The sequence below is a fragment of the Drosophila navojoa genome, chromosome 5, assembly GCF_054131105.1.
Source record: "Drosophila navojoa isolate 15081-1374.11 chromosome 5, UAZ_NAV_1.0, whole genome shotgun sequence".
NCBI lineage: Eukaryota > Metazoa > Arthropoda > Insecta > Diptera > Drosophilidae > Drosophila > Drosophila navojoa.
Genome location: NC_142893.1, coordinates 11326734 through 11349209, shown reverse-complemented (window position 1 = coordinate 11349209; position 22476 = coordinate 11326734). Strand labels below are relative to the sequence as shown.

General features: G+C 39.4%; 3 protein-coding genes across 6 annotated transcripts; all 3 read right to left on the bottom strand.

Moving 5' to 3' along the window:
* Nucleotides 1-385: 385 nt before the first annotated feature.
* On the bottom strand, nucleotides 386-17042 carry Fkbp14 (peptidyl-prolyl cis-trans isomerase Fkb14). 3 transcript variants are annotated; one of them, XM_089262361.1, is made up of 6 exons: nucleotides 16898-17042; nucleotides 13598-13781; nucleotides 1315-1360; nucleotides 1180-1222; nucleotides 917-1116; nucleotides 386-752 (listed from the first exon to the last, which is right to left on the bottom strand). In XM_089262361.1, exons 2-6 carry the CDS (start codon nucleotides 13777-13779, stop codon nucleotides 573-575), a joined length of 651 nt encoding a protein of 216 aa, XP_089118487.1. In that variant the 5' UTR covers nucleotides 13780-13781; nucleotides 16898-17042; the 3' UTR covers nucleotides 386-572. The 3 variants fall into 3 exon arrangements, with proteins under 3 accessions (XP_089118487.1, XP_017960032.1, XP_017960033.1); XM_018104543.3 differs by lacking the exon at nucleotides 16898-17042 and adding an exon at nucleotides 16334-16688; XM_018104544.3 differs by lacking the exon at nucleotides 16898-17042 and adding an exon at nucleotides 16334-16666 and having other exon boundaries at nucleotides 929-1116.
* A 1242-nt stretch (nucleotides 17043-18284) lies between these two features.
* Nucleotides 18285-19272, bottom strand: LOC108652764 (uncharacterized). The gene is made up of 2 exons (XM_018102959.2): nucleotides 19070-19272; nucleotides 18285-19016 (listed from the first exon to the last, which is right to left on the bottom strand). The coding sequence occupies exons 1-2, from the start codon at nucleotides 19240-19242 to the stop codon at nucleotides 18587-18589; spliced, it is 603 nt and encodes a 200-aa protein (XP_017958448.1). The 5' UTR covers nucleotides 19243-19272; the 3' UTR covers nucleotides 18285-18586.
* A 56-nt stretch (nucleotides 19273-19328) lies between these two features.
* On the bottom strand, nucleotides 19329-22357 carry TAF1C-like (TATA box-binding protein-associated factor RNA polymerase I subunit C-like). 2 transcript variants are annotated; one of them, XM_089262161.1, is made up of 2 exons: nucleotides 22115-22357; nucleotides 19329-22044 (listed from the first exon to the last, which is right to left on the bottom strand). In XM_089262161.1, the coding sequence occupies exon 2, from the start codon at nucleotides 22009-22011 to the stop codon at nucleotides 19375-19377; it is 2637 nt and encodes an 878-aa protein (XP_089118287.1). In that variant the 5' UTR covers nucleotides 22012-22044; nucleotides 22115-22357; the 3' UTR covers nucleotides 19329-19374. The 2 variants fall into 2 exon arrangements, with proteins under 2 accessions (XP_089118287.1, XP_089118288.1); XM_089262162.1 differs by having other exon boundaries at nucleotides 19329-22033.
* Nucleotides 22358-22476: the final 119 nt, after the last annotated feature.

Below are 22476 nucleotides of genomic sequence, written 5' to 3'. Positions count from 1 at the left end.
CAAATAAGTTACAAACTTGAATATAACAACCTATAAATGTATATAAAAATCATTTAACGCCAATTCTGCTCCTAGGAGAGCATTGAGCATTCGTCCAGTTGTTGCGTGTGTGTATGTGTGTGTGTGTGTTTGTGTGAGGAGAGGAAACCAAACCGGAGCACAGAATCGTAGTGGAAGAGTTGTTACAATAAATCGCTTAACATTCTATATTTATGCATATACTATATGATCTATATGTATATATATATATATGGTGTAGTATATACAAATATGAATGATGTTGCCAACGAAAATAATATATTTTTTTTCTCTTGAAGGGCGGGCAAAAAACATTAAAAGCGCCCCTGCATTTTGGGGTGTAATTGAAGGGGCGTCAGTCCACTCGTTCTTTCATTGTTATTGGAATATGTTGTTGTTGTTGTTGTTGTCTCATGTTCATGTGTCGCGTGTTGCTTTATTTGTTGTTGTTGGTGTCGCTGTTGTTGTTGTTGTTGTTGTTGTATTGGTATTGGTATTTATACATAGATAGTTATAGATAGATTATAACTTAAGCACTTGTCCTAGCCGCAGACTTACAGCTCATCATGCTTGGGACCCGAGAACTCGTCGTGCGAGATGAAACCATTCTTGTCCTTATCCTCATGCTGGAAGATCTCCTCGACCAGTTTGTCGTTCTCCTGCAGCATATTCTTCAGCTCATCCGAGTCCTGACCCTCCACAGCGGTCATCTGTTTCTTCAGATATTCACTGACCTAAACAGACAAGCGAAACAAATCGAACCCACATATTATAGCAAGTACAGGGCATAGCAACCATGAGCATTATGAAGAATGAGGTTAGTAACGAACCGAGACCCACGGATATATCACATATAGAGTGTAGAACAATTACAAAATGATAAAAGTGCGATCCATACATAGACGATTACCTCTTCGCGGCTCAGCTGCTTGTCGGCGTTCTCATCGATCTCCTTGAACACATTCGTGGTGGGCGGCGCATTGCCAATGTTGATCAGCTCCACATCAAAGACCAGTGTTGCCTTCGGTGGGATCACATTGCCGGCACCCGCATCGCCATAGCCCAGCTGTGGGGGAATTGTCAGCTTACGTTTCTCGCCTAATCAATAGATAATACAATATATAACGATATTAAATGGATATTTCATTCAGCTCCACTCACCGACACACATGTCCAGCAGTCCCTGGTCCCAGCCCTTAATCACCTGTGCATGCAAATAATATATTTAATGTGTGAACTCTTGCCAAAATTCTCCACAAAATTGTTGTGGCATTCGAGTTGAAACGTTTAACTCACCTGTCCGGCGCCCAATTGGAATGTGAAGGGCTGGTCGCGGTCAAAGCTGCAAGAGAGAGAGACAGAGAGAGAGAGAGAGTCAAAAAGAGAATTTGAGTATGAGCTGATGTCGCAGAGTCGCAGGCAAATTGTTAGACGCTTGTTAGCCGCAAAGTTTCAAGTGCAACTTGTTTGCGTTTTTTTGTAGAAAAGGTGTTGCGACAGGGGAGTACACACACACACACACACACACACACACACACACACACACACACACACACACACACACACACACACACACACACACACACACACACACACACACACACACACACACACACACACACACACACACACACACACACACACACACACACACACACACACACACACACACACACACACACACACACAGCACATTTATCACACACACAGGCACTGTCAACTGGCTGCACTTCGCACATAATCAAGAGGCATGCCACATAAAAAAAAAAACACATTTTAAAACAATACATCATTTTTTATGTCCGCTTGGTTTTTGTTAAGCTGGGGTGCTGCTAAGGGGGGAGGGCTGTAAAAAGCGACAAACATACGGGAAATTATTTGTTTAATGGCCCGGTTTACAGCTATGCTTAAGCTAAGCGAATTACTTTAATTCGTAACGCACACATCTCCGCGTCTACCGAGAGCTGAGATAATATACGACGCTTATCATAATCAGCTGTTCAGGTATGCATGGAAACCACCCCACCTAGCTCTCTCCCTCTCCCTCTCTCTAGGTGTTGTCCATATACATATACGAAACTTGAATATGATGTATGATGTGGCACAGTTGCAATAGAAGAGGCGTATAATTTGATGCTTATTATGTGCTTTACGAGTAGGCGGAGCACTATGAAAGAGCTCTTCAAGGAGAACATTAAAAAGAGATGCGAAATGGGCATAGATGGATGTGGAATTTGGCTGAAGGTGAGAATCTCAAGCTGATAAATATTATAAATAAATGAGAGGATTCACTGAAACATTTTGAAAGTGAAAATGAAGGTATTGGTGGTATCTGTTTTAAAGAGCTGCTCTTAAAATTACTAATATATGAAATGGAAATTTATTAATACATTAACAAGTTCTTCACTAACCCATTTAGCTTGGATTTAAAGAAAAAAGTAAGTTTTATGTAAATAAACAAAAATAACTACATTTGGGCATGCTGTATTTATATAGAGATAATGTTAAAGATAAAGTTGGCATGATGATAAGAAGGCCTTGGAATATGTTGAAATCTTTTTTTTTTTTTTTTAACAGCATTTAGAACAGTATTATAAATAATAACAAACAAAAATAAAAAAAAAATAATAAAAAAAATAAAAGTAAGTTAAATATCATCATTTTCCATTCAATAAATTTACATAAATCTTCTCTGTAATATCTCTCAAAATATACTAAATAGTACAGCGATTTCTATGTTGGCATATTGCCAAGAAATTAAACTTTGATTTTGTATGTATGTCTCGCAAGTCAATAATAAACAGCTAAAGAGGCGTCAGTCGCAGTCTGAGTATGCCCCTCGGGTTAAGAACTTGCAATTGGAAATGTGTCACTTGGGCATGCGGAAGGAAACTTTCAGGATTGCTGTTGTTGTTTAATATGTTTCTCTCTCTCTCTCTCTCTCTCTCACTCTTTTATGAAAAACTTGGCGACTTTTAACAACTTTTTACCGCCCCGCTCACCCATTCTTCTCCTGTCTCGCATCTCCCCAGTTGACGATCATTTTTTAATGAGCCAAAGAGCTGCTGCAGCAGCAGCATCTCTCGAAAGTGGGCGTGGCGGCTCTAACAGATTATTGCAACAGGCACAACAAATGATTAACAAGACGACGCATGACACCCATACGGCGGGGAGTTGACAAAAGTTGGCTACAACTTCTATTGCCCCAACATGGGCCTCCCCTCCTACTTCCCTTCCTTCCTTTCCCCTGCCCCTTCCACTTCTCCCGCAGCCGTTGTTTTTTTGCGGCGTCTGTTAAATATTTTATGTGCATCTCCTGGGCATTTTGCAAACATTTTTACATTTTTTACATGCTTCAGCCTTGTTGGTTTGTTTTGTTGCTGTTATCTTGGAATCACAAGTTGTGCCGGCTCATGATGATGGCATGCGGATTGGCGCTGCCCGCGGACTAATCCAACCAACCGAAAAAGTGCTACCTCAAGTGCGCCAAGGAGTTGGAGCGTAACCAAAGTGTCGTCGTCCTCCTCCTCCTTCTCCTCCTCCTCCTCCATCTCCCACTGTGGCTTTCGCCTCGCCTCTGCTCAAGTGCGGCAAATCTCTTGATGAAATAAAAAACCGTACAAAATTTGTCTGGCAAAAAAAAAAGTACAGCGCAGCAATGGCTAAATCACAGCATGACCGACAGGTGAATGCTCTCGGTGATGGCCTGGTTAATATTATTTTAAGATTGCGATAATAAATGACAGTTGATCTTAGTTAAATATTATACGAGTTAAAGATCATGGAAACCCGATAAGTAGATGATAGATCATAAAAATATAGAACATATCTTATATACATAAAATATAAATATATATATTTAAATGTTATATATATAATGTAATATGATTACTGCGCAGCTAAATCTTTTAAAGATTTGAGTTAGACGTTTTTAAGAGTTTTTAAGCAACTTTTTTGAGTTAATATCTAAAGAAATCTAAGCTCAAATGATTTTTTAGGACTAATATATTATCGAAGAGATAGCATATATTATAAAAATATAGTAAATATATCTAATATAATATTACCCTATACTATATATACCTTTTGCACAAACAGAGCTCAGCCTGCGTTACACATTTCATGTCAAATTCGTAATACTCTCTTTGTGAGCGCATTAAAAGGAAAGCAAATGTCAAACAGCCACACACACACACATAGAGCCGGGCACTTCATGTGTCTGAGTGTGTGAGTGTGTGGAGGATTACGGCCTTTAAGACACAGTCACAGCCCCAACCAACAACCAGTTGTAACCGCGTCGCAGTCGACGCTTGGCTGTGAATTTTTATTGCATTATTTTCCATGAATTTCTAGTAATATGTGCAAATTTTATAGCATCTCACATGTGTCTGTGTATGTCTATCTCTCTCTCTCTCTCTCTCTCGCTCTCTCTTTCGCTCTGCCCCTTCTCTTTCCGTTTGGCTGTCTGCTCAGCTCTCACTGACTCAGCACGCACAGGTGATTGGGGGGATTGTGTAAAATTGTTGGCATTTGGGCCGTGGGTGCTGCTGCTCCTGCTGCTCCTGCTGCATATCCTGCTAATTTATGCGATTTACGGCAATAAATGTTACAAAAATAAAGCCGCGTGTCCTTATTTATGCCGTTGATCAATGTTAATTGTAATGCAGAGAGAAAGTCGAGCGATGTTTGAAGAGGGAGAGAGAGAGAGAGGGAGCGAGGAAATGAAATCTTTTTGATAATATATGTATTGTATTAATAGACAGAGTTCGGCCTAAGAGTTTATATACTCCTAAGGTAGATAATTCGTTTAAGCTATGGATAAGTTAAGCATGATCTATTCTGACTAAATTTCATATATTTAGTTAATAAACATTTTTAAATTACGTTCTAAAAATGTTTCGTCATCAAACAAAACGAAAACGTCTCCTTTCCCTTTTCTCCTTTTCGACATCAATATACTCTATCAATATATATTATATTATATATCCTATACCCTATAAAAATAATCTAAATAAACCAAAATTTCTTAATGTTCAATATTTTCCGCTTTTTAGGCCCATCCTTTAAAAAAACCCTCCGAACAGGTTTACATTTACACAAATCATTAAGCTTCAATTAAAGCATTTAAGCGTAGCGCTCGCAATGCGTTGAATAAATTAATAAAATCGTTTAAATGTGTTGATTGTTTCATATGCTCAGATCCGTAGCTGTATCCGTCACCAGCTCAGCCAGCCAGCTGCACAGTGTCCCCAGGCATGCAAAATTGATGAGGCGCCATGGCTGATGCAATGCCCAAACAAAAGGTCAGTCCGCTGTGGCAGGAGCTGTTGGCACAGGTGTCTCTCTCTCTCTCTCTCTCTCTCTCTCTCTCTCTCTCTCTCTCTCTCTCTGTCTCTCTCTCTCTCTTTCTATAAACTGGCTAAACAGGCGCTTCACAGAACTGCAAAAAGTTGTACAACAAAATGTTATGCAAAAGTCGACGCGTTTCACTGGCGTTTCGCAGGCGTTTTGCGAGCGATTTGCGTGCGTTTTGCGCGCGTTTTCTGCGTGAATTGCGATGCGCATTATCATAAAGTCAAACAAGAAATGTAAACTCATTTTTTGTTGGCTAACTGACTGGCTGGCTGGCTGACTGGCTGGCTGGTTGGTTGGCTGGCTGGCAGCAGGAATCGGCTAAATATTTAATAAGTTTCGATTTCATTCAGCTCGCAGGCAATGCCATTGGAATTTTTATGCATTCAGGAGCATTTAAAATGCAGCTCAATGGGCACAAAAAAGAAAAACACACACACACACACACACACACACACACATACACACAGTAAAGAGAAGGCAACACATCCGTTAACCTTAACCATTACGTGATTCCCAATCCGATGGAGCGTCGAGACGAGTCGAGTCGAGTGAAGAGTTTGGTTTGGGTTTGTCTGCTAAATCATACCACGCCACTTGCCACACACACACACACACACACACACACACCCAGACACACATCCCCACACACAATCCAATCAAATTGAATCCTTTGCCGGTACGGCATTCATTGATGACCTCGTTTTATGTGCGTCGTTGTCCGAAGTTATAAAATCAAATATGCGTCCGCTTCAACAAAAAGCCGTAGACGAAGCAAACCGCAAATCCTCAACGGAGACTTGGCAGCGACAAAAGGCAGCGCCGAGAGCGATTAACGTGCAACACGGTGGCAGTTGTCAGTCTTCGAGTTCTTCTCGGCCTCTCGACTTCTGGGCCTCTCTGGTCAATGTGCGAACAATTCGCAGCTGGTGAATTTTTGTGCCGCAAATTTATGCCAACTGCTGCCTGCCGCCACCCAAGCCACATCACGTGCCATGCGAATTGTTGCAGCCTTTTTTTTCGCCTTCTGCCACTCAAAATAGAGAAATTTATATGTGCAACTTGTGTACATATTTCGCAGCGAGCACATTAATTATTTAAGCTATCTGCGAATGTGCGCTGCACACTGAAGACGTTTTGCGATTTTTAAAAAACCAAATTTCGGCCAGATGCCGCTGCCACAGCAATTGCCCCAAGGGCTCGACTCGGGCACAGTGGTTGAAAGCTATGGAAATTCGTTGCATTGGGCAACTGTGAAATTAGATAAGAGTTGCCAAATTGTATTAATCGTAATTTATAGGGCTCCAAGCAAACCCCATTTGCTATTAGATAACAAGATAAATAGGTCTATCAACATCTAGAACTAAAAGCATCAGAGTAAATGGCTTTTCTACGTGTTTTTTTTTCTACAAGACAGAGCTTTTAGGGCCAGACCATGTTGATATTTAATAAATAAAATTTTTAAGCTCACATTTAGTGAGCATTTAGCTAGTCTATACTTTATATATATACATATATTTATGTTTGTATAGTATAGAACTTCAATCCAAGAGCTTTAGTGGATTTTAAAGAGTTCAAGCTTCCACAAGCTTTATCAAAATACTTGTGCTAAGCTATAGAACCTTTGGGTAAAAAGAAAGTTTATTAATTTTAATACAAACAATTTAAAAGCTTAAAGCCAAATATTAAATGTTTGTACCTAAAAATCAAATAAGATGCTAAAAAAAGGGAAAAATTTTAAATTTTAAATAATTAAATTCAATTAAATTTTAAAAAATAAAATTGAAAATTTAATTTAAATTAAAAATTTTCAAAAACATATTTTTAAATAAACAAATAAAAATTAATTTTATATAAACACAAAAAATATTAAATTTTTGTGCCTCAAAATAAAAAAATTTAATTAAATTAAACAATAATTTTTTATAAAAATACACTACCAAAAAATTTAAGATAAAATAAAAAATGTAAATATACAAAATAAAAATGCATTTTATATAAACACCAGAAAATATTAAATTTTAGTACCTAAAAATAAAATAAAATGCTAAAAAATAAATAATAATACAAAATAAAAACGCATTTTATATAAACTTCAGAAAATATTAAATTTTAGTACCCAAAAACAAAATAATATGCTAAAAAATTTTAATAAAAACACTCTAAAATATTATAAATTTTAAATAAAACAAATTTCAACAAAAAAAAAAAAAATAATAAAATAAACATACATTTTATATAAGCACAATAGAAGCTAATTAAACTCACTCTTTAAAATGCCAGATAAATCTGTGAGCCTAATCAAAGGCTTTTAAGACTAAACAAAGGCCTAGCTCTTAACATTCCAAACATTCAACTTAATTTAGAGCAAACTTTCACAATTTGTCGTCTTCCGGCTCAACTACTTAACTTTGGCTGATTGTATCACATGGTAATGAGCTTTTAGATTTAGTGGCCTGCAATTGCAGCTCAGACGCGTGGAGCTGCTCATCAAGCGCTCATAAACGTTTCCCATGCGAAATTCGTGCCAAGGCGCCAATCAGCTTCAGTGGAGCCTAACGCCCTCAGCAAAAAAACAGATGATGATCCAATGTCTTATTGTGTGGCAAGCCGCTGTCAGGGCCGCATCTCGCATGTCTTATATAGTCTCTGCTAATTGTCGACTCAAGTCGAGTGCAAAAAACTGAAGCGCAACGAAAAACTGGTGACAGTCAAGGTTGTCTGCCTTGGCTAATGGCTCGACGACTGTAAAAAGACTTTCACTTTACAGTTTTTTTGTTTTTGGGTTTTTTGTTTTGGCGAGTTGTTTTATGTTGTTTTACGCGCTCCGCTTTTGGACATTAAGTTGCACTTGACGCAGTCAAAGTTACTGCCACACACACAACTCATGCAGCGACGACGACAGCGCCTAAGATATGACTACCGAAAGCAAGGCGAGCGGCGGGCTGTGGCATTGCCTGGTGGACTGTCTGCCGGTTGTCAAAAAAAAAACAAAAAAAAAAAAAACTGTTCGTGCAACATGCTGCAAGTTTTGCCTAGCTTCCGTTGTGGTACATACCCTTTTGCCATGTTGCAAATTGCAATTTTAATGGGCTACAAGATGCGAGCCATTGCACAACTTCCACTTCACTCCACTCCACTCAAGCACTCTGCCCAATTCAACTGCAACTGCAACTACAACGCGGCGTATGCGTAATAAATTCAAACAAACCTTGAAAAATATGTTTGCCATTTGGCCAGCTTTTCTTTTTTTTTCTTTTTTTTTTTTTTGTCTGGTATTTGACTTATCTAACTTCTCGCTGCTGTCATAATATATCTTCAAATACGAAATGAATTAAATTTTAAACCTGTTCAGCTTGTCTAATATTTTTGCTTGAATTTAAATTTGAAAAGGGAGCATTATTTAATTAATATTAAATTAAAATATGAAATTAGAAATTAAAATCTTTATTTACAATTTTTATTTCTATTTGAAATATGTAAGATTTATATTTATATTTTATATATATTTTATATTTTCATTTTAGTTTTCATAATTAATAACTCAACTAACTTTTTGGAGACGAAAACTTTTAAATTATTGCAATACAAATTTTTATATTATTTTATTTTTAATTTAATTATAAGAATTAGAATTAAAATTACTAAAATTTGTAGAATATCAAATCAAATATTTTTAAATATTACAACACAAATTTTTATATTTATTTTTATATTATATTATTTTTTTATTTTTAGAATTATAATTACTAAAATGTGTGGAATATCAAATGAAAACAAATTCTTTAGTCTACATTTATTATCAACTGCATTTCAATATAAGTTCATATTGACTTAAATTAATATTGAGCTAAATAAATATTTTGAATATTCCCTATCAATAACAGAAATATATTTTAAGCATGCTTCTAAGCCTATCTGCTTTACTAAATTCTATTTGTATTAACCACAAAAGTTTCCCAAGAGCTGAGAAGCTTGTTAAGCTTATTATATCTCAATTAATGCCCATAATACTTGTAATACTTTTCGATAACTAACATTTGATACGTTGTATATTATTTATAGTTCTTATCGCAGAAAGCGTATGTGAGCCTTCGCCTAGCTACTTTTGCCTTTAGTTTGGAGCAACTTTAAGAACGTATCAAATTTTGCATGCAGCGGCAGCAGCAGCGGCAGCGGCAGAAGCTAACAAATTAATTTTTTGTGCACGACGACAACAGAGTCTCGAGTGTGCCCTGAAGGCGGAGTTGTTGCCTTCAAAAGAGGCGTGGCAAATGGTATCACTGCCCTGTCGCTTTCTCCCCCCACATGAGCAACATATATCATAGGCGATGGAACAGGAGTTGCTGCTGCTGCTGCTGCTGCTGCTCCCGCTCCTGCTCCTGCTGCTGCTCATGTTTCGCGTCAGGCTGATTAGAATATAGCGAGACGTTTGCATTATTTATGCCAGCCAAATGAAGGTTTGCGGGTCAAAGGCTGGTCGACTGTTAGCTGGCTGGCTGGCTGGCATAGGAGCAGCAGGAGCGGCTCCATTGACAAAGTAAGAGCGCACGTGACGGGGCAGTGCGAATGACAGGTGGACCGGAGTGAAAGAGAGAGATAGGGAGAGCCAAGCTGAATGTCAAGCGACAAACAATGAAAATAAAAGGAGCCAGGCACGTGACAGGACTCGCTCCGCGCTCATCATTGAATAACTTATTGAGCAACATCAGTGACTCCTCCGACCACTTTTAATTGCAGACAGTGCCTAAAAGATGCCAAAAGCAAGTCGCGAAATGAAATTGGTTGAGCAGCAGCAGCAGGAGCAGCAGCAGCAGCAGCAGGAGCAGCAGCAGCAGTGGCAGCTCCTTTAATCCTTTCTATGCCCAGTGAGGCACGTATGCTATAAGGCAACAGACTGCACGCTACAATTATTTTTCATATTGAAACCTATTCTAATCGAATGTATTTCCAATCATTTGCAGCCTTCTATGTCTGTGTGAGTGTGTGTGTGCCTGGGTCAATTGCTGAAGGGAAATAATTAAAGTTAAACATTTATATATGAGCGAGGCATGAGACCTATATAGTTATAAGTCGATTCTGTGGGTCTTCTACTAGTTCTACTTCTACTTCTACTTCTACTTCTACTTCTACTTCTACTTCTACTTCTACTTCTACTTCTACTTCTACTTCTACTTCTACTTCTACTTCTACTTCTACTTCTACTTCTACTTCTACTTCTACTTCTACTTCTACTTCTACTTCTACTTCTACTTCTACTTCTACTTCTACTTCTACTTCTACTTCTACTTCTACTTCTACTTCTACTTCTACTTCTACTTCTACTTCTACTTCTACTTCTACTTCTACTTCTACTTCTACTTCTACTTCTACTTCTACTTCTACTTCTACTTCTACTTCTACTTCTACTTCTACTTCTACTTCTACTTCTACTTCTACTTCTACTTCTACTTCTACTACTTCTCTTCTACTTCTACTTCTACTTCTACTTCTACTTCTACTTCTACTTCTACTTCTACTTCTACTTCTACTTCTACTCTACGTTCTACCTGGCGACTCGCTACTGGCACGTCGACTGCCTACGGCCGGCTCGGCGACGGCGACGGCTACGTCTACGTCTATCCACTTCCACCACTTCGACGTTACGTCTATTCTACTGCTACTGCTACTGTGAGCTACTGCGACTTCTACTTCACGGCACGTCGACTACTCACTTCGACTTCTACTAACTTCTACTTCTACTCTACTTTATCACTTCTACTTCTACTTCTACCTCTACCTTTATCTCTTTTGCTTTCCCCCTTTGGGTTATCCCTGTCAAAATGTTATCATATTCAAGCAGCATAAAGAAGCATTCAGCAGCTGCCGCCTGCCAATGGCACTTCAATAGGCAATTGAGCTGCCATTTAAACGCTTGTCAAATGCACAAAGATAACTCTATCGATGTGAGTGAGAGAGAGAGAGAGAGAGAGAGTTAGAGACAGAAGGGCCACAGCGCTGCTTGCACTTAAGCCTTTCATTTTAGCTATCTGCAGCTTAATTAGCAGCAGGAGTAGATTCAAGTACAGCAAAAAAAGAAGAATAAACTGTAGCATAAGCTGAGGCGCCACAAGCAGGTAGCTAATTTCCGGTGCCTTTGGCTCAACACAAAAATGCCAAAAAAAAAAAAATAAATAAAAGGCATCTCAAAGTTAAGCAGCGCATTTAACGCTTCGGGCTGAGTGTTGCCAAAGAATTTTTGCATGCACAAGCAAAAGCTGACATCGCCTCGTTCGCTGCACTCGAGGCTGGCAAAGTGCCTGTCGCTACAGCCATTTAAGCCAGCAAGAAATGGAAAGAGAGAGAGAGAGAGAGAGAGAGGGAGATAGTAAGTAGTAAAGGAAGACTGTCCGCATTTAGCAAACGTTGACTTCAGCAACAAGTGGCTCCTCGGCTGGAGACCTGACAAAGGCGGGGGCATTGGAGGCGTTGACAAAGCAGGACATCTTTTGGGCACAGCCCTGACTGAGCACTGATTGAGTTAGAGTTCGGGTCGAGAGCCGAAGCTGGCTGGCTGGCAGCACGCTAAATTAAACAGCAATTGCAAACTTTCAGCAGAAACTTTCACATCATTTGTGAGTCCCACTCCACAAATGTGTGTATGAGTGTGTGTGTGTGCGTTAGCCAGGTAAAGACAGGACCTAGACATTACAATTTTATTTAGCATATGTGCTAAAATCGTATTATAAAAACCATTTCCGGCACAAAAGACACAATTTTGACCCTGTTGGGCTAAACAAAAATAATATTCAATTTTGAAAGCTTTAAGATTTATTTACATGCTTGAAAATGCAGAATTAATTAACTTTTGCTTAATATATGAACAATATAAATTTAACTCAACCACAAACTATAGGTTTTACTACAATTCATACACATATATATTAGACTCCCTTAATTTCACTTTGATAATCAAGAATCTGATCTCACTTAGTTACAATATGTATGTATATTTGTTTAGGAAATCATGTTCCTCAACTCTTTCCACACAAAGTGAATTATTTATGATGTTCCATATCAACACGCTGAGCCTAAACTCTTGCTTATCTCTATTTCGTATATAGCACAAACAGGCCACATATTATATTTTAAGCAGATTTGATTTTTGTTGTTTCTGGTATTTTGGTCATTATTATGCATGATAAGAATGAAATTGATAATGAAGCGATTGCAACGGCAACAAAATATGATTATATTAGTAAGATAGAAATATAGTTCCAAGGTGGGGGTGAATATACCATAGCATATGTATTATTATAGAATAAAATAGAAATATAGTTCCGAGGAGTTTGGGCAAGAGGGGGGCGAATATCTAGAGCTATCATATTTATTATTATATATAATAAAACATAGTGTTGAGTTTTACTAGGGGTTTTCTTAACAGAATAATGAATATTTAGAGAACGACTAAATTGAAACATTTTCCAAAAATATATATGTATATAGGATGTGGTTTTAGTTCAACTAAAAAATAGTAATAATAATCAGAGATAAACCATGTGTAATGTAGAGCAACAAAATGCTTCCACATGGCTGTCATATATATATAATATATAAAAATCTAAATAGGCTTTCATAATAGCACACATAGACGAATGTTGAATAAAACAGAGCATATCAACGAAAGAGAAAGAGAGAGAGAGAGAGAGAGAGAGAGAGAGAGAAACCCAAAGATTGACATAGAACGCGCGGAAGTATTGTAATTGAGTTATCATCAACTCTGGCCTCTAATAATTTTTCGTACGCTCATAATATGAGCTTATTATAAATTCTCGTCTTTATGGGCAGAGGAGAAGCAGCAGCAGCAGCAGCAGCAGCAGCAGCAGCAGCAGCAGCAGCAGCAGCAGCAGCAGCAGCAGCATCGACTGCAGCAACTGCAACAGCGGCAACAATTGACGCGGACGTTGCAGCAACAATAAAGCCATATGCAGCAAACAGCAACTGGCAAAGGCCAAAAAAGAAGCGAATGGAAAATGCTGGCCAACAATTGAGATCGCTTATCAGTTGGCGTCTAATTTACGACAATGAGGCCGCCAAGCGAGGCCTATGCGGCACACACACACACATACTTAATCCCCAATGCTGTGTGTGCATGCAAATATGAGACACTACATACACACATACACACATATGTATATACGCACACTTGTTTAATGTTCGCTCAGCTTTAATGCGTGCTGAAACTCACCTCGAATCGAACTTCTTGCCATCGGCCAGCAGTGTGCCAGTGTAGTGCATGGTGAGTGAGTCGCCGCTCTTCGTTTTCTGATCACAAATCTCGGGCACACTGATCACATCCACTTTCAGTTCGCTGCAGTGAACGCCGCTGAAGGCCACCAGAAGGCAGGAGAAAACAATTGACTTCAACATGACTGCAACAAAAGAAAAGTGCGAAGAAATTTAGTTAAAAATGGTTGTTGATATTTAAAGAAAATAAAAGCATAAAAGTAAATGAAAATTTAATATGATTAGAGGTTGTTTTAAATGATTATTATAATAAATTTGTAGCAAAAAAATGGCTTGAATTAAAAGATATAACATTTTTATTTTATACCCTAAACTGATTTAAAATGCGAAAACAGAAAAAAAAAAGTTGTGTATATTTTATTATTATTTAGTTTTACTACAACAATCTAGTGAAAAATCTAGTAAAATCAAATCATTAATAACTGTTAATGCTGGCTCATTAAATTTCATTTTAAAGTATAGCAAAAAGTCTTTAACTTTTTTTGCAAAATCTTTACACAATAAGCTCTTCAATTAGTTCAAGTCCTCACTTCAAACTCTTCAAAAATCAATTTATTATTACATAAGAAAAAATTTAAGCTAATTAAAGAAGAGGATGCGCAGTGTAAACTAAAAAATAATACACACACACTCAAAAAAAAAAGAAGACCAAGTGAAAAATTGGTTATTATGCAAATGCACAATTCATTTGCGAAGCGCGCAGCAGGTTTTATCCAACTGCAGAGGATTACGCAATGCCAAAATTGCAAATTATTGCAGCTAAGTGTGTGCGTGTGTGTGTGCGTGTGTCAGTGTCTCACTGTGTCTGTGTGTGCGCGCGTGTTAGCTGTGCGTATGCGTAATGTCCGCAAAAACGTAAAAGGTGACGGATGACCATTATGGTTGGGGAAGCAATATTTGGATTTCGAAAACACCTCATGTTATATATATACATATACATAGTGTAGGTGTTTTGAAATTGCAAATGAAAGTTGGAAATTTGACATCTTGGGCATTTTCAATGGGTCATTCGTAAGATTTATGCGCGCTTGGAAGAAAGCGTTTTGAAGAAAAGTGATTTGCAATAAATAAATAAGCTCGCCTATGAATGAGGAACAGTGACAGCAGCTGCAACAACAACAACAACAACAACAACACAATGTCTAAAGATAAAAACTTTCACTAAATAAAAGACTGCGTTGGGCCCGAGATGGCACCCAACAATTGGTAGCGGCACAATTACGTGGAAAAAAACATTAACATTTGGACTCGCTACCGCTCGTTACTTACTCTCTATCATTATCAAGCTCGCTCTTGTACTACCCTATGGGAGGTATAAGTTATATAAACTTGCTGCTTGGCTTGTACTTTGATCTCTAAATTGAGGTAATTTTGGTATGGGAAATTAAGTCTCGGTTATTTTTATAGGAAGTACTTGAAGACAACAACAACAACAAATTTATAATATATCATTGGAATAGGCTACATTAAACAATGAATTCGATTTTTATACCAAGAACTTTTGTGTTTCTTTAAATATTTATACAAATCCCAATAATTTCTATTTTTAGTCTTCTCTATTCATAGTCTTCTCATTCATTATGGGCTGATATGGGGAAGCAGAAACCGAAATTTATGTAAATATTTAAGAACAGCTGAAGAAGCGGACTCAGAAATAAGTAAAAAGAAAATAAATGAAAAAAAAGTAAAAATAGAAAAAAATTTGCCTTCGAAACCTGATTTAACTCTAGTTAATTTGCTTGAAATATTGTTAAATTTTATAAATTTGCTGTATATAAAATTTAACACTGAAGCGTATGTAATCTTCGGCTAATTGAATTTGTCTTCTCTTCATTTCGTTATTGTTGCTTCTTCTTTATCTTTTTTTTTTTTTTTTTTTTGGTTTTTGGGGCGTTTGCAGCAAAACCAGTTGCGTGTGTTGGCACCTTGTCTTTGGTTGCTTTGCTCTTGTCTTTTATTTTATTGTATTTTATTTTTGGTTTGTTTGATTTGAGCGCATAGTGCGAGCCTGGTTCGTTGAACTGTCGCCTCTTACCGTTAGGCCGCAGAGCAGTGGTCTACCTGGGCCAACGATGACTCGACTTAATAATTTGCGACTAAACGTTAATGAAATGAAAATTTTACAGCTGAGCCGGAGGCACACGTCATGAGTTTTTCCATCAAAGACAATAAATGCCAACTAATTAAAACAACAAACGAATGGGGATTAGCTGCACACGACAACAGCAATAATCGTACAGCAACAACAACAACAACTGCAGCAACAATTTTGTAGGCCGGCCGGGAGATAAGCGCTAGAGCGTTAGAGCGTACTAGTTGCTTTACATTTTGTGCTCAGTTTCGTTAAGTTTTCTTTTGGCTGGAACATTGCCCTCTTTCCCTTTTCCATTTCGGTTTCTTCCATGCTGACGCGATCGCATGCTCTCTTTCGCCCTATCTCTCTTTCTCGCACTCTCTGCTGCTCTGCCACCGACTCTGCTGTGCGCTGTGTCGCGACATTCGCTGATGTGTAAAACACGATGTGAATATGAATGAAAAAGACACGCCAGCTAGTTTCAAAGTACACGCTTTCATTTTGTTTTTGTTTCTAATTAACTGCATTCTTCGATGCACTCACACGCACACACATGTAAACACACGCAGGCTGTGTTTGTTAAGTAGTCAAGTTTGTTTATACCTTTTCGTTTATTTACTAATGTATTCCACTCAATTAATACCGGATATTAACACGGCTAACGGCACAGGCAACGGGCACACAACTGTTACGATCGACGTGCGCAAGGCAACTGCTGGAATTTTGACGACGACGACGGCGTTTACTATGCTGCGTGGAGAGCTTTTGTGAGCGCGTAGCGCACACCAATACAGCTGCACGGCTCAACCGAAACACACAGAGATCAAGCGTGAGAGCGAGACGCAGCGTCTGAGCGAGAGCGTGTGACGCGGCAAACACTTGTCCACGTAATCAAAGTAACTCGCGCAGCTCTCAAACGGTTTACACTGAGCGACCAAATTCAGACGTTGTTTCTGCTGCGACTTTGACTAGTCTGTATTCTTTTTTTTTTTTATTATTTTACTGAGGCAACTCTGATAGAAATGATGGAATGAAAATAAATGAGGAACGAAAACAAATGGAATCAATGTGAAACACCTATTTATATAAATTAGAAATAGTTAAAAGCATTTAAAATACTTTATGTGCATTTTTACATTCTTTAATTGTGATTATTTGACAACTTACTTATTTTTTATTTGTCTAAAAATTAATATTTATATAAAAATGTTGTTTTTGGTTTCTAATAAATCAGCAACAAAAATGGACTGGAACTTAGGATAGAGCTGAGAGACACACAACCTGCTCGCGCGTTGTTACAATGTTAACTGTGGGTCTGCTGTCAGGACGCTGTTAGCTACATGCTGAACATGTTGCCAGCAACATGTTGATGTTGCGCGCAACATTCACATTGTGCAGCTTACAAGACAAGCCACGCCCTCAAGGCGCATGCGCTAGGGCTAAATGGGCGGAGCTAAAGAGCAATGAAATGTAATGTTATTAAAATTAAAATTATTAGTAATTTAAAAAGGTTTAATTTTAAAATTTACTTAAATTACACAAATTTTTATAAGTAAATGTTTACGTATATATTCAAGTACTTACGCGCATTTAAACAAATTTTATCTTGTTTCTATTGTCAACAAAAAGCCGCACCCGCATATACGAAAACAAAAAACAAACTAAAATAGCTAAAGCAGATTACCCTAGGGGGCTATTTTACGCCCCAATGGATGCGATTGCTAATGCAAATCAATTAGATTTTCTAAACTCAATTTAATTTGGCTTCAGTTCCAAATCTAATCGCAACGCGTCGGTTGTTTCACGTTGAACGGATTAATAAAAATTGTAGACCTATAAAAAATTGAATCAAATATGCTGCAGGAGCGACCACAGGCATATGTCCTAAAGCGTAGGGAGCACAGATTTGTGGTGGAGCGCATCGAGGGCATTATAAATCCAGCCTATGAGCCTGATTTGGGTGGGGATGTCAAATCGGAGCGTGCAGCCAATCAGCGATGCAACCAATCAAAATGGCGAGTATATAACTTAAGTCTTTAGTTAAATGCGAGAGAATGCGTTTTTACTTACATAAAATATAAATATAAAATACATATATCATATTTATTACGTGAAACACAATAACTTTTTATTCTAAATATTTATTGAGAATAACTTCTGATACTGTTTTCAATTCATAATTTTTTATTTAAATTCTAATTAAATATAAATCTATATATAATTATTATACAATCTAATTACATACATATGTATATCTTCTTAGAAAAATAATTAACTTGCATTCGGCTGGGCTTATTCTGTTTTAAATATAAGACTTTATATAATCTCATTCTTTATTAATTACATAAATATAGGTTCAATGTATTCCTGAGGTCTTATTATAAACCCAATTAAGCTGCACTATGCACATTTGTATAACATAAATACTTATAAACAAATTTGTAACATATCATTTATCTATTTAACATTTCTTAACATTTCTTATTCATTTTTGTGAAACTCTTTCTGTTTCATCATTAATTCGAGCTCTAGAATTTGGTGCTGAACTTGAAGATTCTTGAGTTCCGCCAAGTGTTTCTCTTGAGCTCTGATATCAGAGTTACGATAATAGTGGAATTGAGCGACCAACGTCCTCTGAGCTAGACTGAGTTCTTTGGAAATCTTGAAAATGGTTTTAAATAGTTTTTTTTTTTTTCTAAGGATATGGTTAGCTAAATTTTTTACCAGTCCAGTATTTATTCCATCGTTACCCTGCAAGGTTTCTATTCCAGCTAGCCGACATGGGATATTATTCTTGTCAACAGTTATTTCCTCATCACCCTGCGGATTTTAGTTAGTGCCTGACACTGACTAACGTTAAACACCTACCTGACTGAAGTTTGTTTGCACAAGCTCTCGTATATCCCTAACACCTTTCTCTGTGGACTCGGCTGATAGCCGAGCGGCCTGACTCTTATCATCCTCGGTCATGATCTGATCCCCATCATCGAAGGGGGCCTCTGCATGAGGGTGCACGGACATGGCCTGATCTTGGTTAACCAAATCTGCATTTTCTTTAGAGTGAATCTCTGTTTTGACGAGATCGAATAGCTTTGCTGGCTCAACTTCAACCTGAACCAATTCCACCTTCGGCTCTCCAACTTTGCCGTTCTGACCCACCAATCGAAGGGAATTTTCAACCGGTGTTGGTTCGCGTTTTATGGACACATTCGACAGTTTATTGAGTTTCTTCATCGTCTCGTATTTTGACTTAAGCTTAACAGCCGATCTCTGAATTCTCGTATTTCTGACGAAGGATTTGTTAAAATGAGAATCGAAATTAGGGCTCTCAAACCTCACTTGAAAAACTCTATGGCTATATTCTCCCAGGCCCGATTCTTGACGCGCCAGACACTCGCATTCGAGGTCTTCTCCTCGATCTGTTTATAATACTTGGCTGTCAATGCTCTCAGCACATCCTCCTCTGCAACTGTAAAGTTTGGCATACGCGTACGTTGACGACGCGAAGTCATGACTTGATCTGATCTTATATGCAAATGGATCTGTAAAATATATTACGAATTAGAGTTGAGTCGGTCGAGTTATTGTAGCTGTGGTGTCGTGTCGTGTCGTGTGTGTGTATTTGTTGTCTAGGGCTGAGCTCCTTAGAAGCCCATAACATGTTTAGTCTTGGCTTTTTTGGCTGGCGGCGGTCTCATCTCCGGCGCATTCTCAATGACCGTAAATTGACTCGCTGTCAACGTGGAGTGCGGCTGTCTGGTAAAGTTCAGACTTTCATCAAATGAAGTCTCCTCGATTTTCGGGGTTTTTAGTTCATCTAAATCAAATGTCTCTGGCATCAGTTCTTTGTAGTCGGCATAGGCGGCTTCGAAACGCTTGGGCAGATTTGTGCCCGGCACCAGTTTCTCATCATCTCCAGCTGCAGCAGCTTTCTGCAGCTCTGTGGGCGGCAGCGATTGTTGCAGCCAGGCAGCTGTTCGGTCTTCGTCCGCCATGCCATCATCGTCTTTCTTTAGCTTCTCGTCGATCATATCGATTTGGACATCGCGCGTCAGCTCGAACTCATCCACATCCCAGATGCTGAGCAGGCGCGTGCTGATGAGGTCCGTGAAACGGTTTAGATAATAGACCGACTTTTGCCAGGGACCACGATTCACAGCCTTCTTCTTCTTGATGGCTTTCTGATCCTCGTTTGGCTTGGTCTCTGCGGGTGGGGTCTCTGGGGGAGGAGTCTCCTCTTTCTTGGCCACTTGCTGACTTTGACTATTTGTTGGCTGCGTTTGTTGTTCTTCGCTGTTCCCTTCGTCGTCGGACATGGACTCCGGCTCGGACTCAGAAAAGCCATAGTTGATGGCCACATCCTCTATGACCAAAGGCTTCTCCTGCTCCACGTCCCTTTCCTTTGCGGATTTCATCACGTCTCGCATCACAGACATGGATTGAATCGTCGTACACCGAAGTTTTCTTTTGACATGATGACGCACCAGCTCCGCATAGTAGAGTATCGCCTCCTTGGTGTGCACTCCAGTCCGCTGCTCGCGCTGCATCTCCAGCTCATCGCGCAGCGTCAACCGCTGGCAATAAATATCGCCCACGCTCTTGGCGGTCAGCAGCTGAGCGAAGGCGCCATCAATGGCATTGTCCAGCCTGTGGAACTTGATGCCGGTGGTGCAGCACTTGATGCGCTCCGCCAGATCCGCATAGATGTCCACGCTTACACCCTGTAGCCGTGCCTGCAGCAACGCCTCCTCCAGCTGGGGCGGCTCATAGGGCAAGGAGTGGGACCACATCTCCGTGTGGCTCTGGGCCAGAACTCCTTTTAGCTCGCAGACTCGCTGATCGCTGGGATCGGCGCTGCTCATCGCCACATATTCGCTGCCCTCGTACGCAATGGCATCCATGAAGGTGGGCGAATAGCTCATCTGATGCGTCCAGGTGACAACGGCACGATCCGCCACCTTCTGGCCCATACAACGCATGTCCAGACAGTGAAGCTTATGATTGCTTGCCACATACAGGAGATGGGGATTCACACTCCTCCCCAGACAAGAGAAGCTCTCGCAGTTCGACGAATAGGCGCTGCTGGCAAAGCAGGGATTGATTACTTCGTTGGAGCAGCGCAGGTCGATGGTGAGCAGGGCGGACTGGCAGAGATAGTGGAAGCAGTGCTCCTGGCTGGCACGCAGCTGTGCCCAGGCGCTGGTCTTGTGTATGCCTTTCAAGATGCACACCTCACGCTGCATTATGTCCTGCTGGGTGACGATATCCTTGAAGCGCACAGTGTGATCCTGGCACGCTATGGCCAAGGTATTTGGACTATTCGTTGCCTGCGCCACGCTAATGAAGGGCCCATCCTGGCTGGTATATCGACTCTGGCAGCACAATTCATATTTGCTAGCCTGCTCACCATCATCCTCATTATCATCTTCATCCGCATCCTGCACGTCTTCCAGCTCCTTTAGTTCATAGATGACTATATCGTTTAGCATGCGCGCCAGAAACATATTGCCATGATTCACGCGGAAGCTGTTGATGGGCAAGAGCTCGAAGATCTCGCTGGACATGTCCGTCAGTGATTCGCTATGCAGTGGACGCCACAGTTCCGCCTCCACGCCCACCTGTGAGAAATGGAGACACTGCAGCCGCTCGCCAGAGACGTGCATAGCCAGCGGCTTGCTTTCCGGGCACCCAGCAGTCGAGTAGGACATCAGATTGAGATTACCGCCCGTGTAATAGTAGTCATAGCTGTCCCGAAAGTAGGTATTATCCTGCAGCGCTATATGCTCGGCCAAATCGAACAGATGACAATTGTATATCTGATTGTCATGTTTCTTTTGGCGCTGCTTTTGCTCGGCAGTTTGTTTCAAGTATGTGGACTTGTAGTAATGCAGATTGCGCATCCATTCATCGTGGGTAGCCGGTCGCTGATGGCACGGCTCCACAATGGGCGTGCTCTGGCTGGAGATGTAGACGGGTAGGGCCACGGTATAGGCGCAGCTAGGGAATACATTCAGCTGTCGATCCTGAACAGAGTTCTGTCCCAATCCTTGATTGAAGGCTGGATGTGTGTGATGCGATGTATGCTCCAGCAAAGTACGTGTCGGTTGCTGTTCACCATCCATCGAAGTATTTCCAAATTCATCTTGCACCTCCTCTTTCTCTTCTTCGTCATCCGAATCGCTCGCTGAATTTCCAGCCTCACTACGATTACTGGACTTGAGGGATTCAATCGTTCGGTTGAGCTTCTCAAGCTGTAACTTTGTTGTATATCTACGAGGCATGATGTTTAAGCTAAGTGTCTATCTAAAAGTTTGCTTAGATTGAAATTCATTTGTTTGTTAGTGTTTGGGCTTTTGTTCGATGTTTTATTTTTTTACTACAAACCTTTAGCTTGATGCTATATTTCCTTTTTTTCCCACACTATTCCGCAGACTACAGTTTATTTATAGTGAAACTATAGATTTCCAAGTTATTTAAGAAAATGTTTTCATATAGAAATACAAAATCTAACTAGCAGTTTGTTAAAATGAACAGCAGCCGGCAGCATGCTTTAGCAGCTATAGAGATGGGTACTTTGATCAAGAATTTAGAGATGGCACTTTAAACACCAAACAAAAGCAATTGAAACTTTGTGTATTCATTGTTTTAGGTAATTTTCTTGGGAATTGCCATTAGATAACAAATAATACTATGGTTCAAACAGACATAAACAAAATCGTTAAATTATTTATAAGATAATCATAAAA

Excerpts from the sequence above, each read along its gene's own strand:
- Fkbp14 (XM_089262361.1), bottom strand. The coding sequence starts at position 13,779 with ATGTTGAAGTCAATTGTTTTCTCCTGCCTTCTGGTGGCCTTCAGCGGC. Across the intron at positions 1,361-13,597 it reads GGCAAGAAGTTCGATTCGAG|CTTTGACCGCGACCAGCCCT; the intron begins GTGAGTTTCAGC and ends TCTCTCTTGCAG. Across the intron at positions 1,117-1,179 it reads ACTGCTGGACATGTGTGTCG|GCGAGAAACGTAAGCTGACA; the intron begins GTGAGTGGAGCT and ends TCTATTGATTAG.
- LOC108652764 (XM_018102959.2), bottom strand. The coding sequence starts at position 19,242 with ATGACTTCGCGTCGTCAACGTACGCGTATGCCAAACTTTACAGTTGCA. Across the intron at positions 19,017-19,069 it reads ATAGCCATAGAGTTTTTCAA|AAATACGAGAATTCAGAGAT; the intron begins GTGAGGTTTGAG and ends ATCCTTCGTCAG.
- TAF1C-like (XM_089262161.1), bottom strand. The coding sequence starts at position 22,011 with ATGCCTCGTAGATATACAACAAAGTTACAGCTTGAGAAGCTCAACCGA.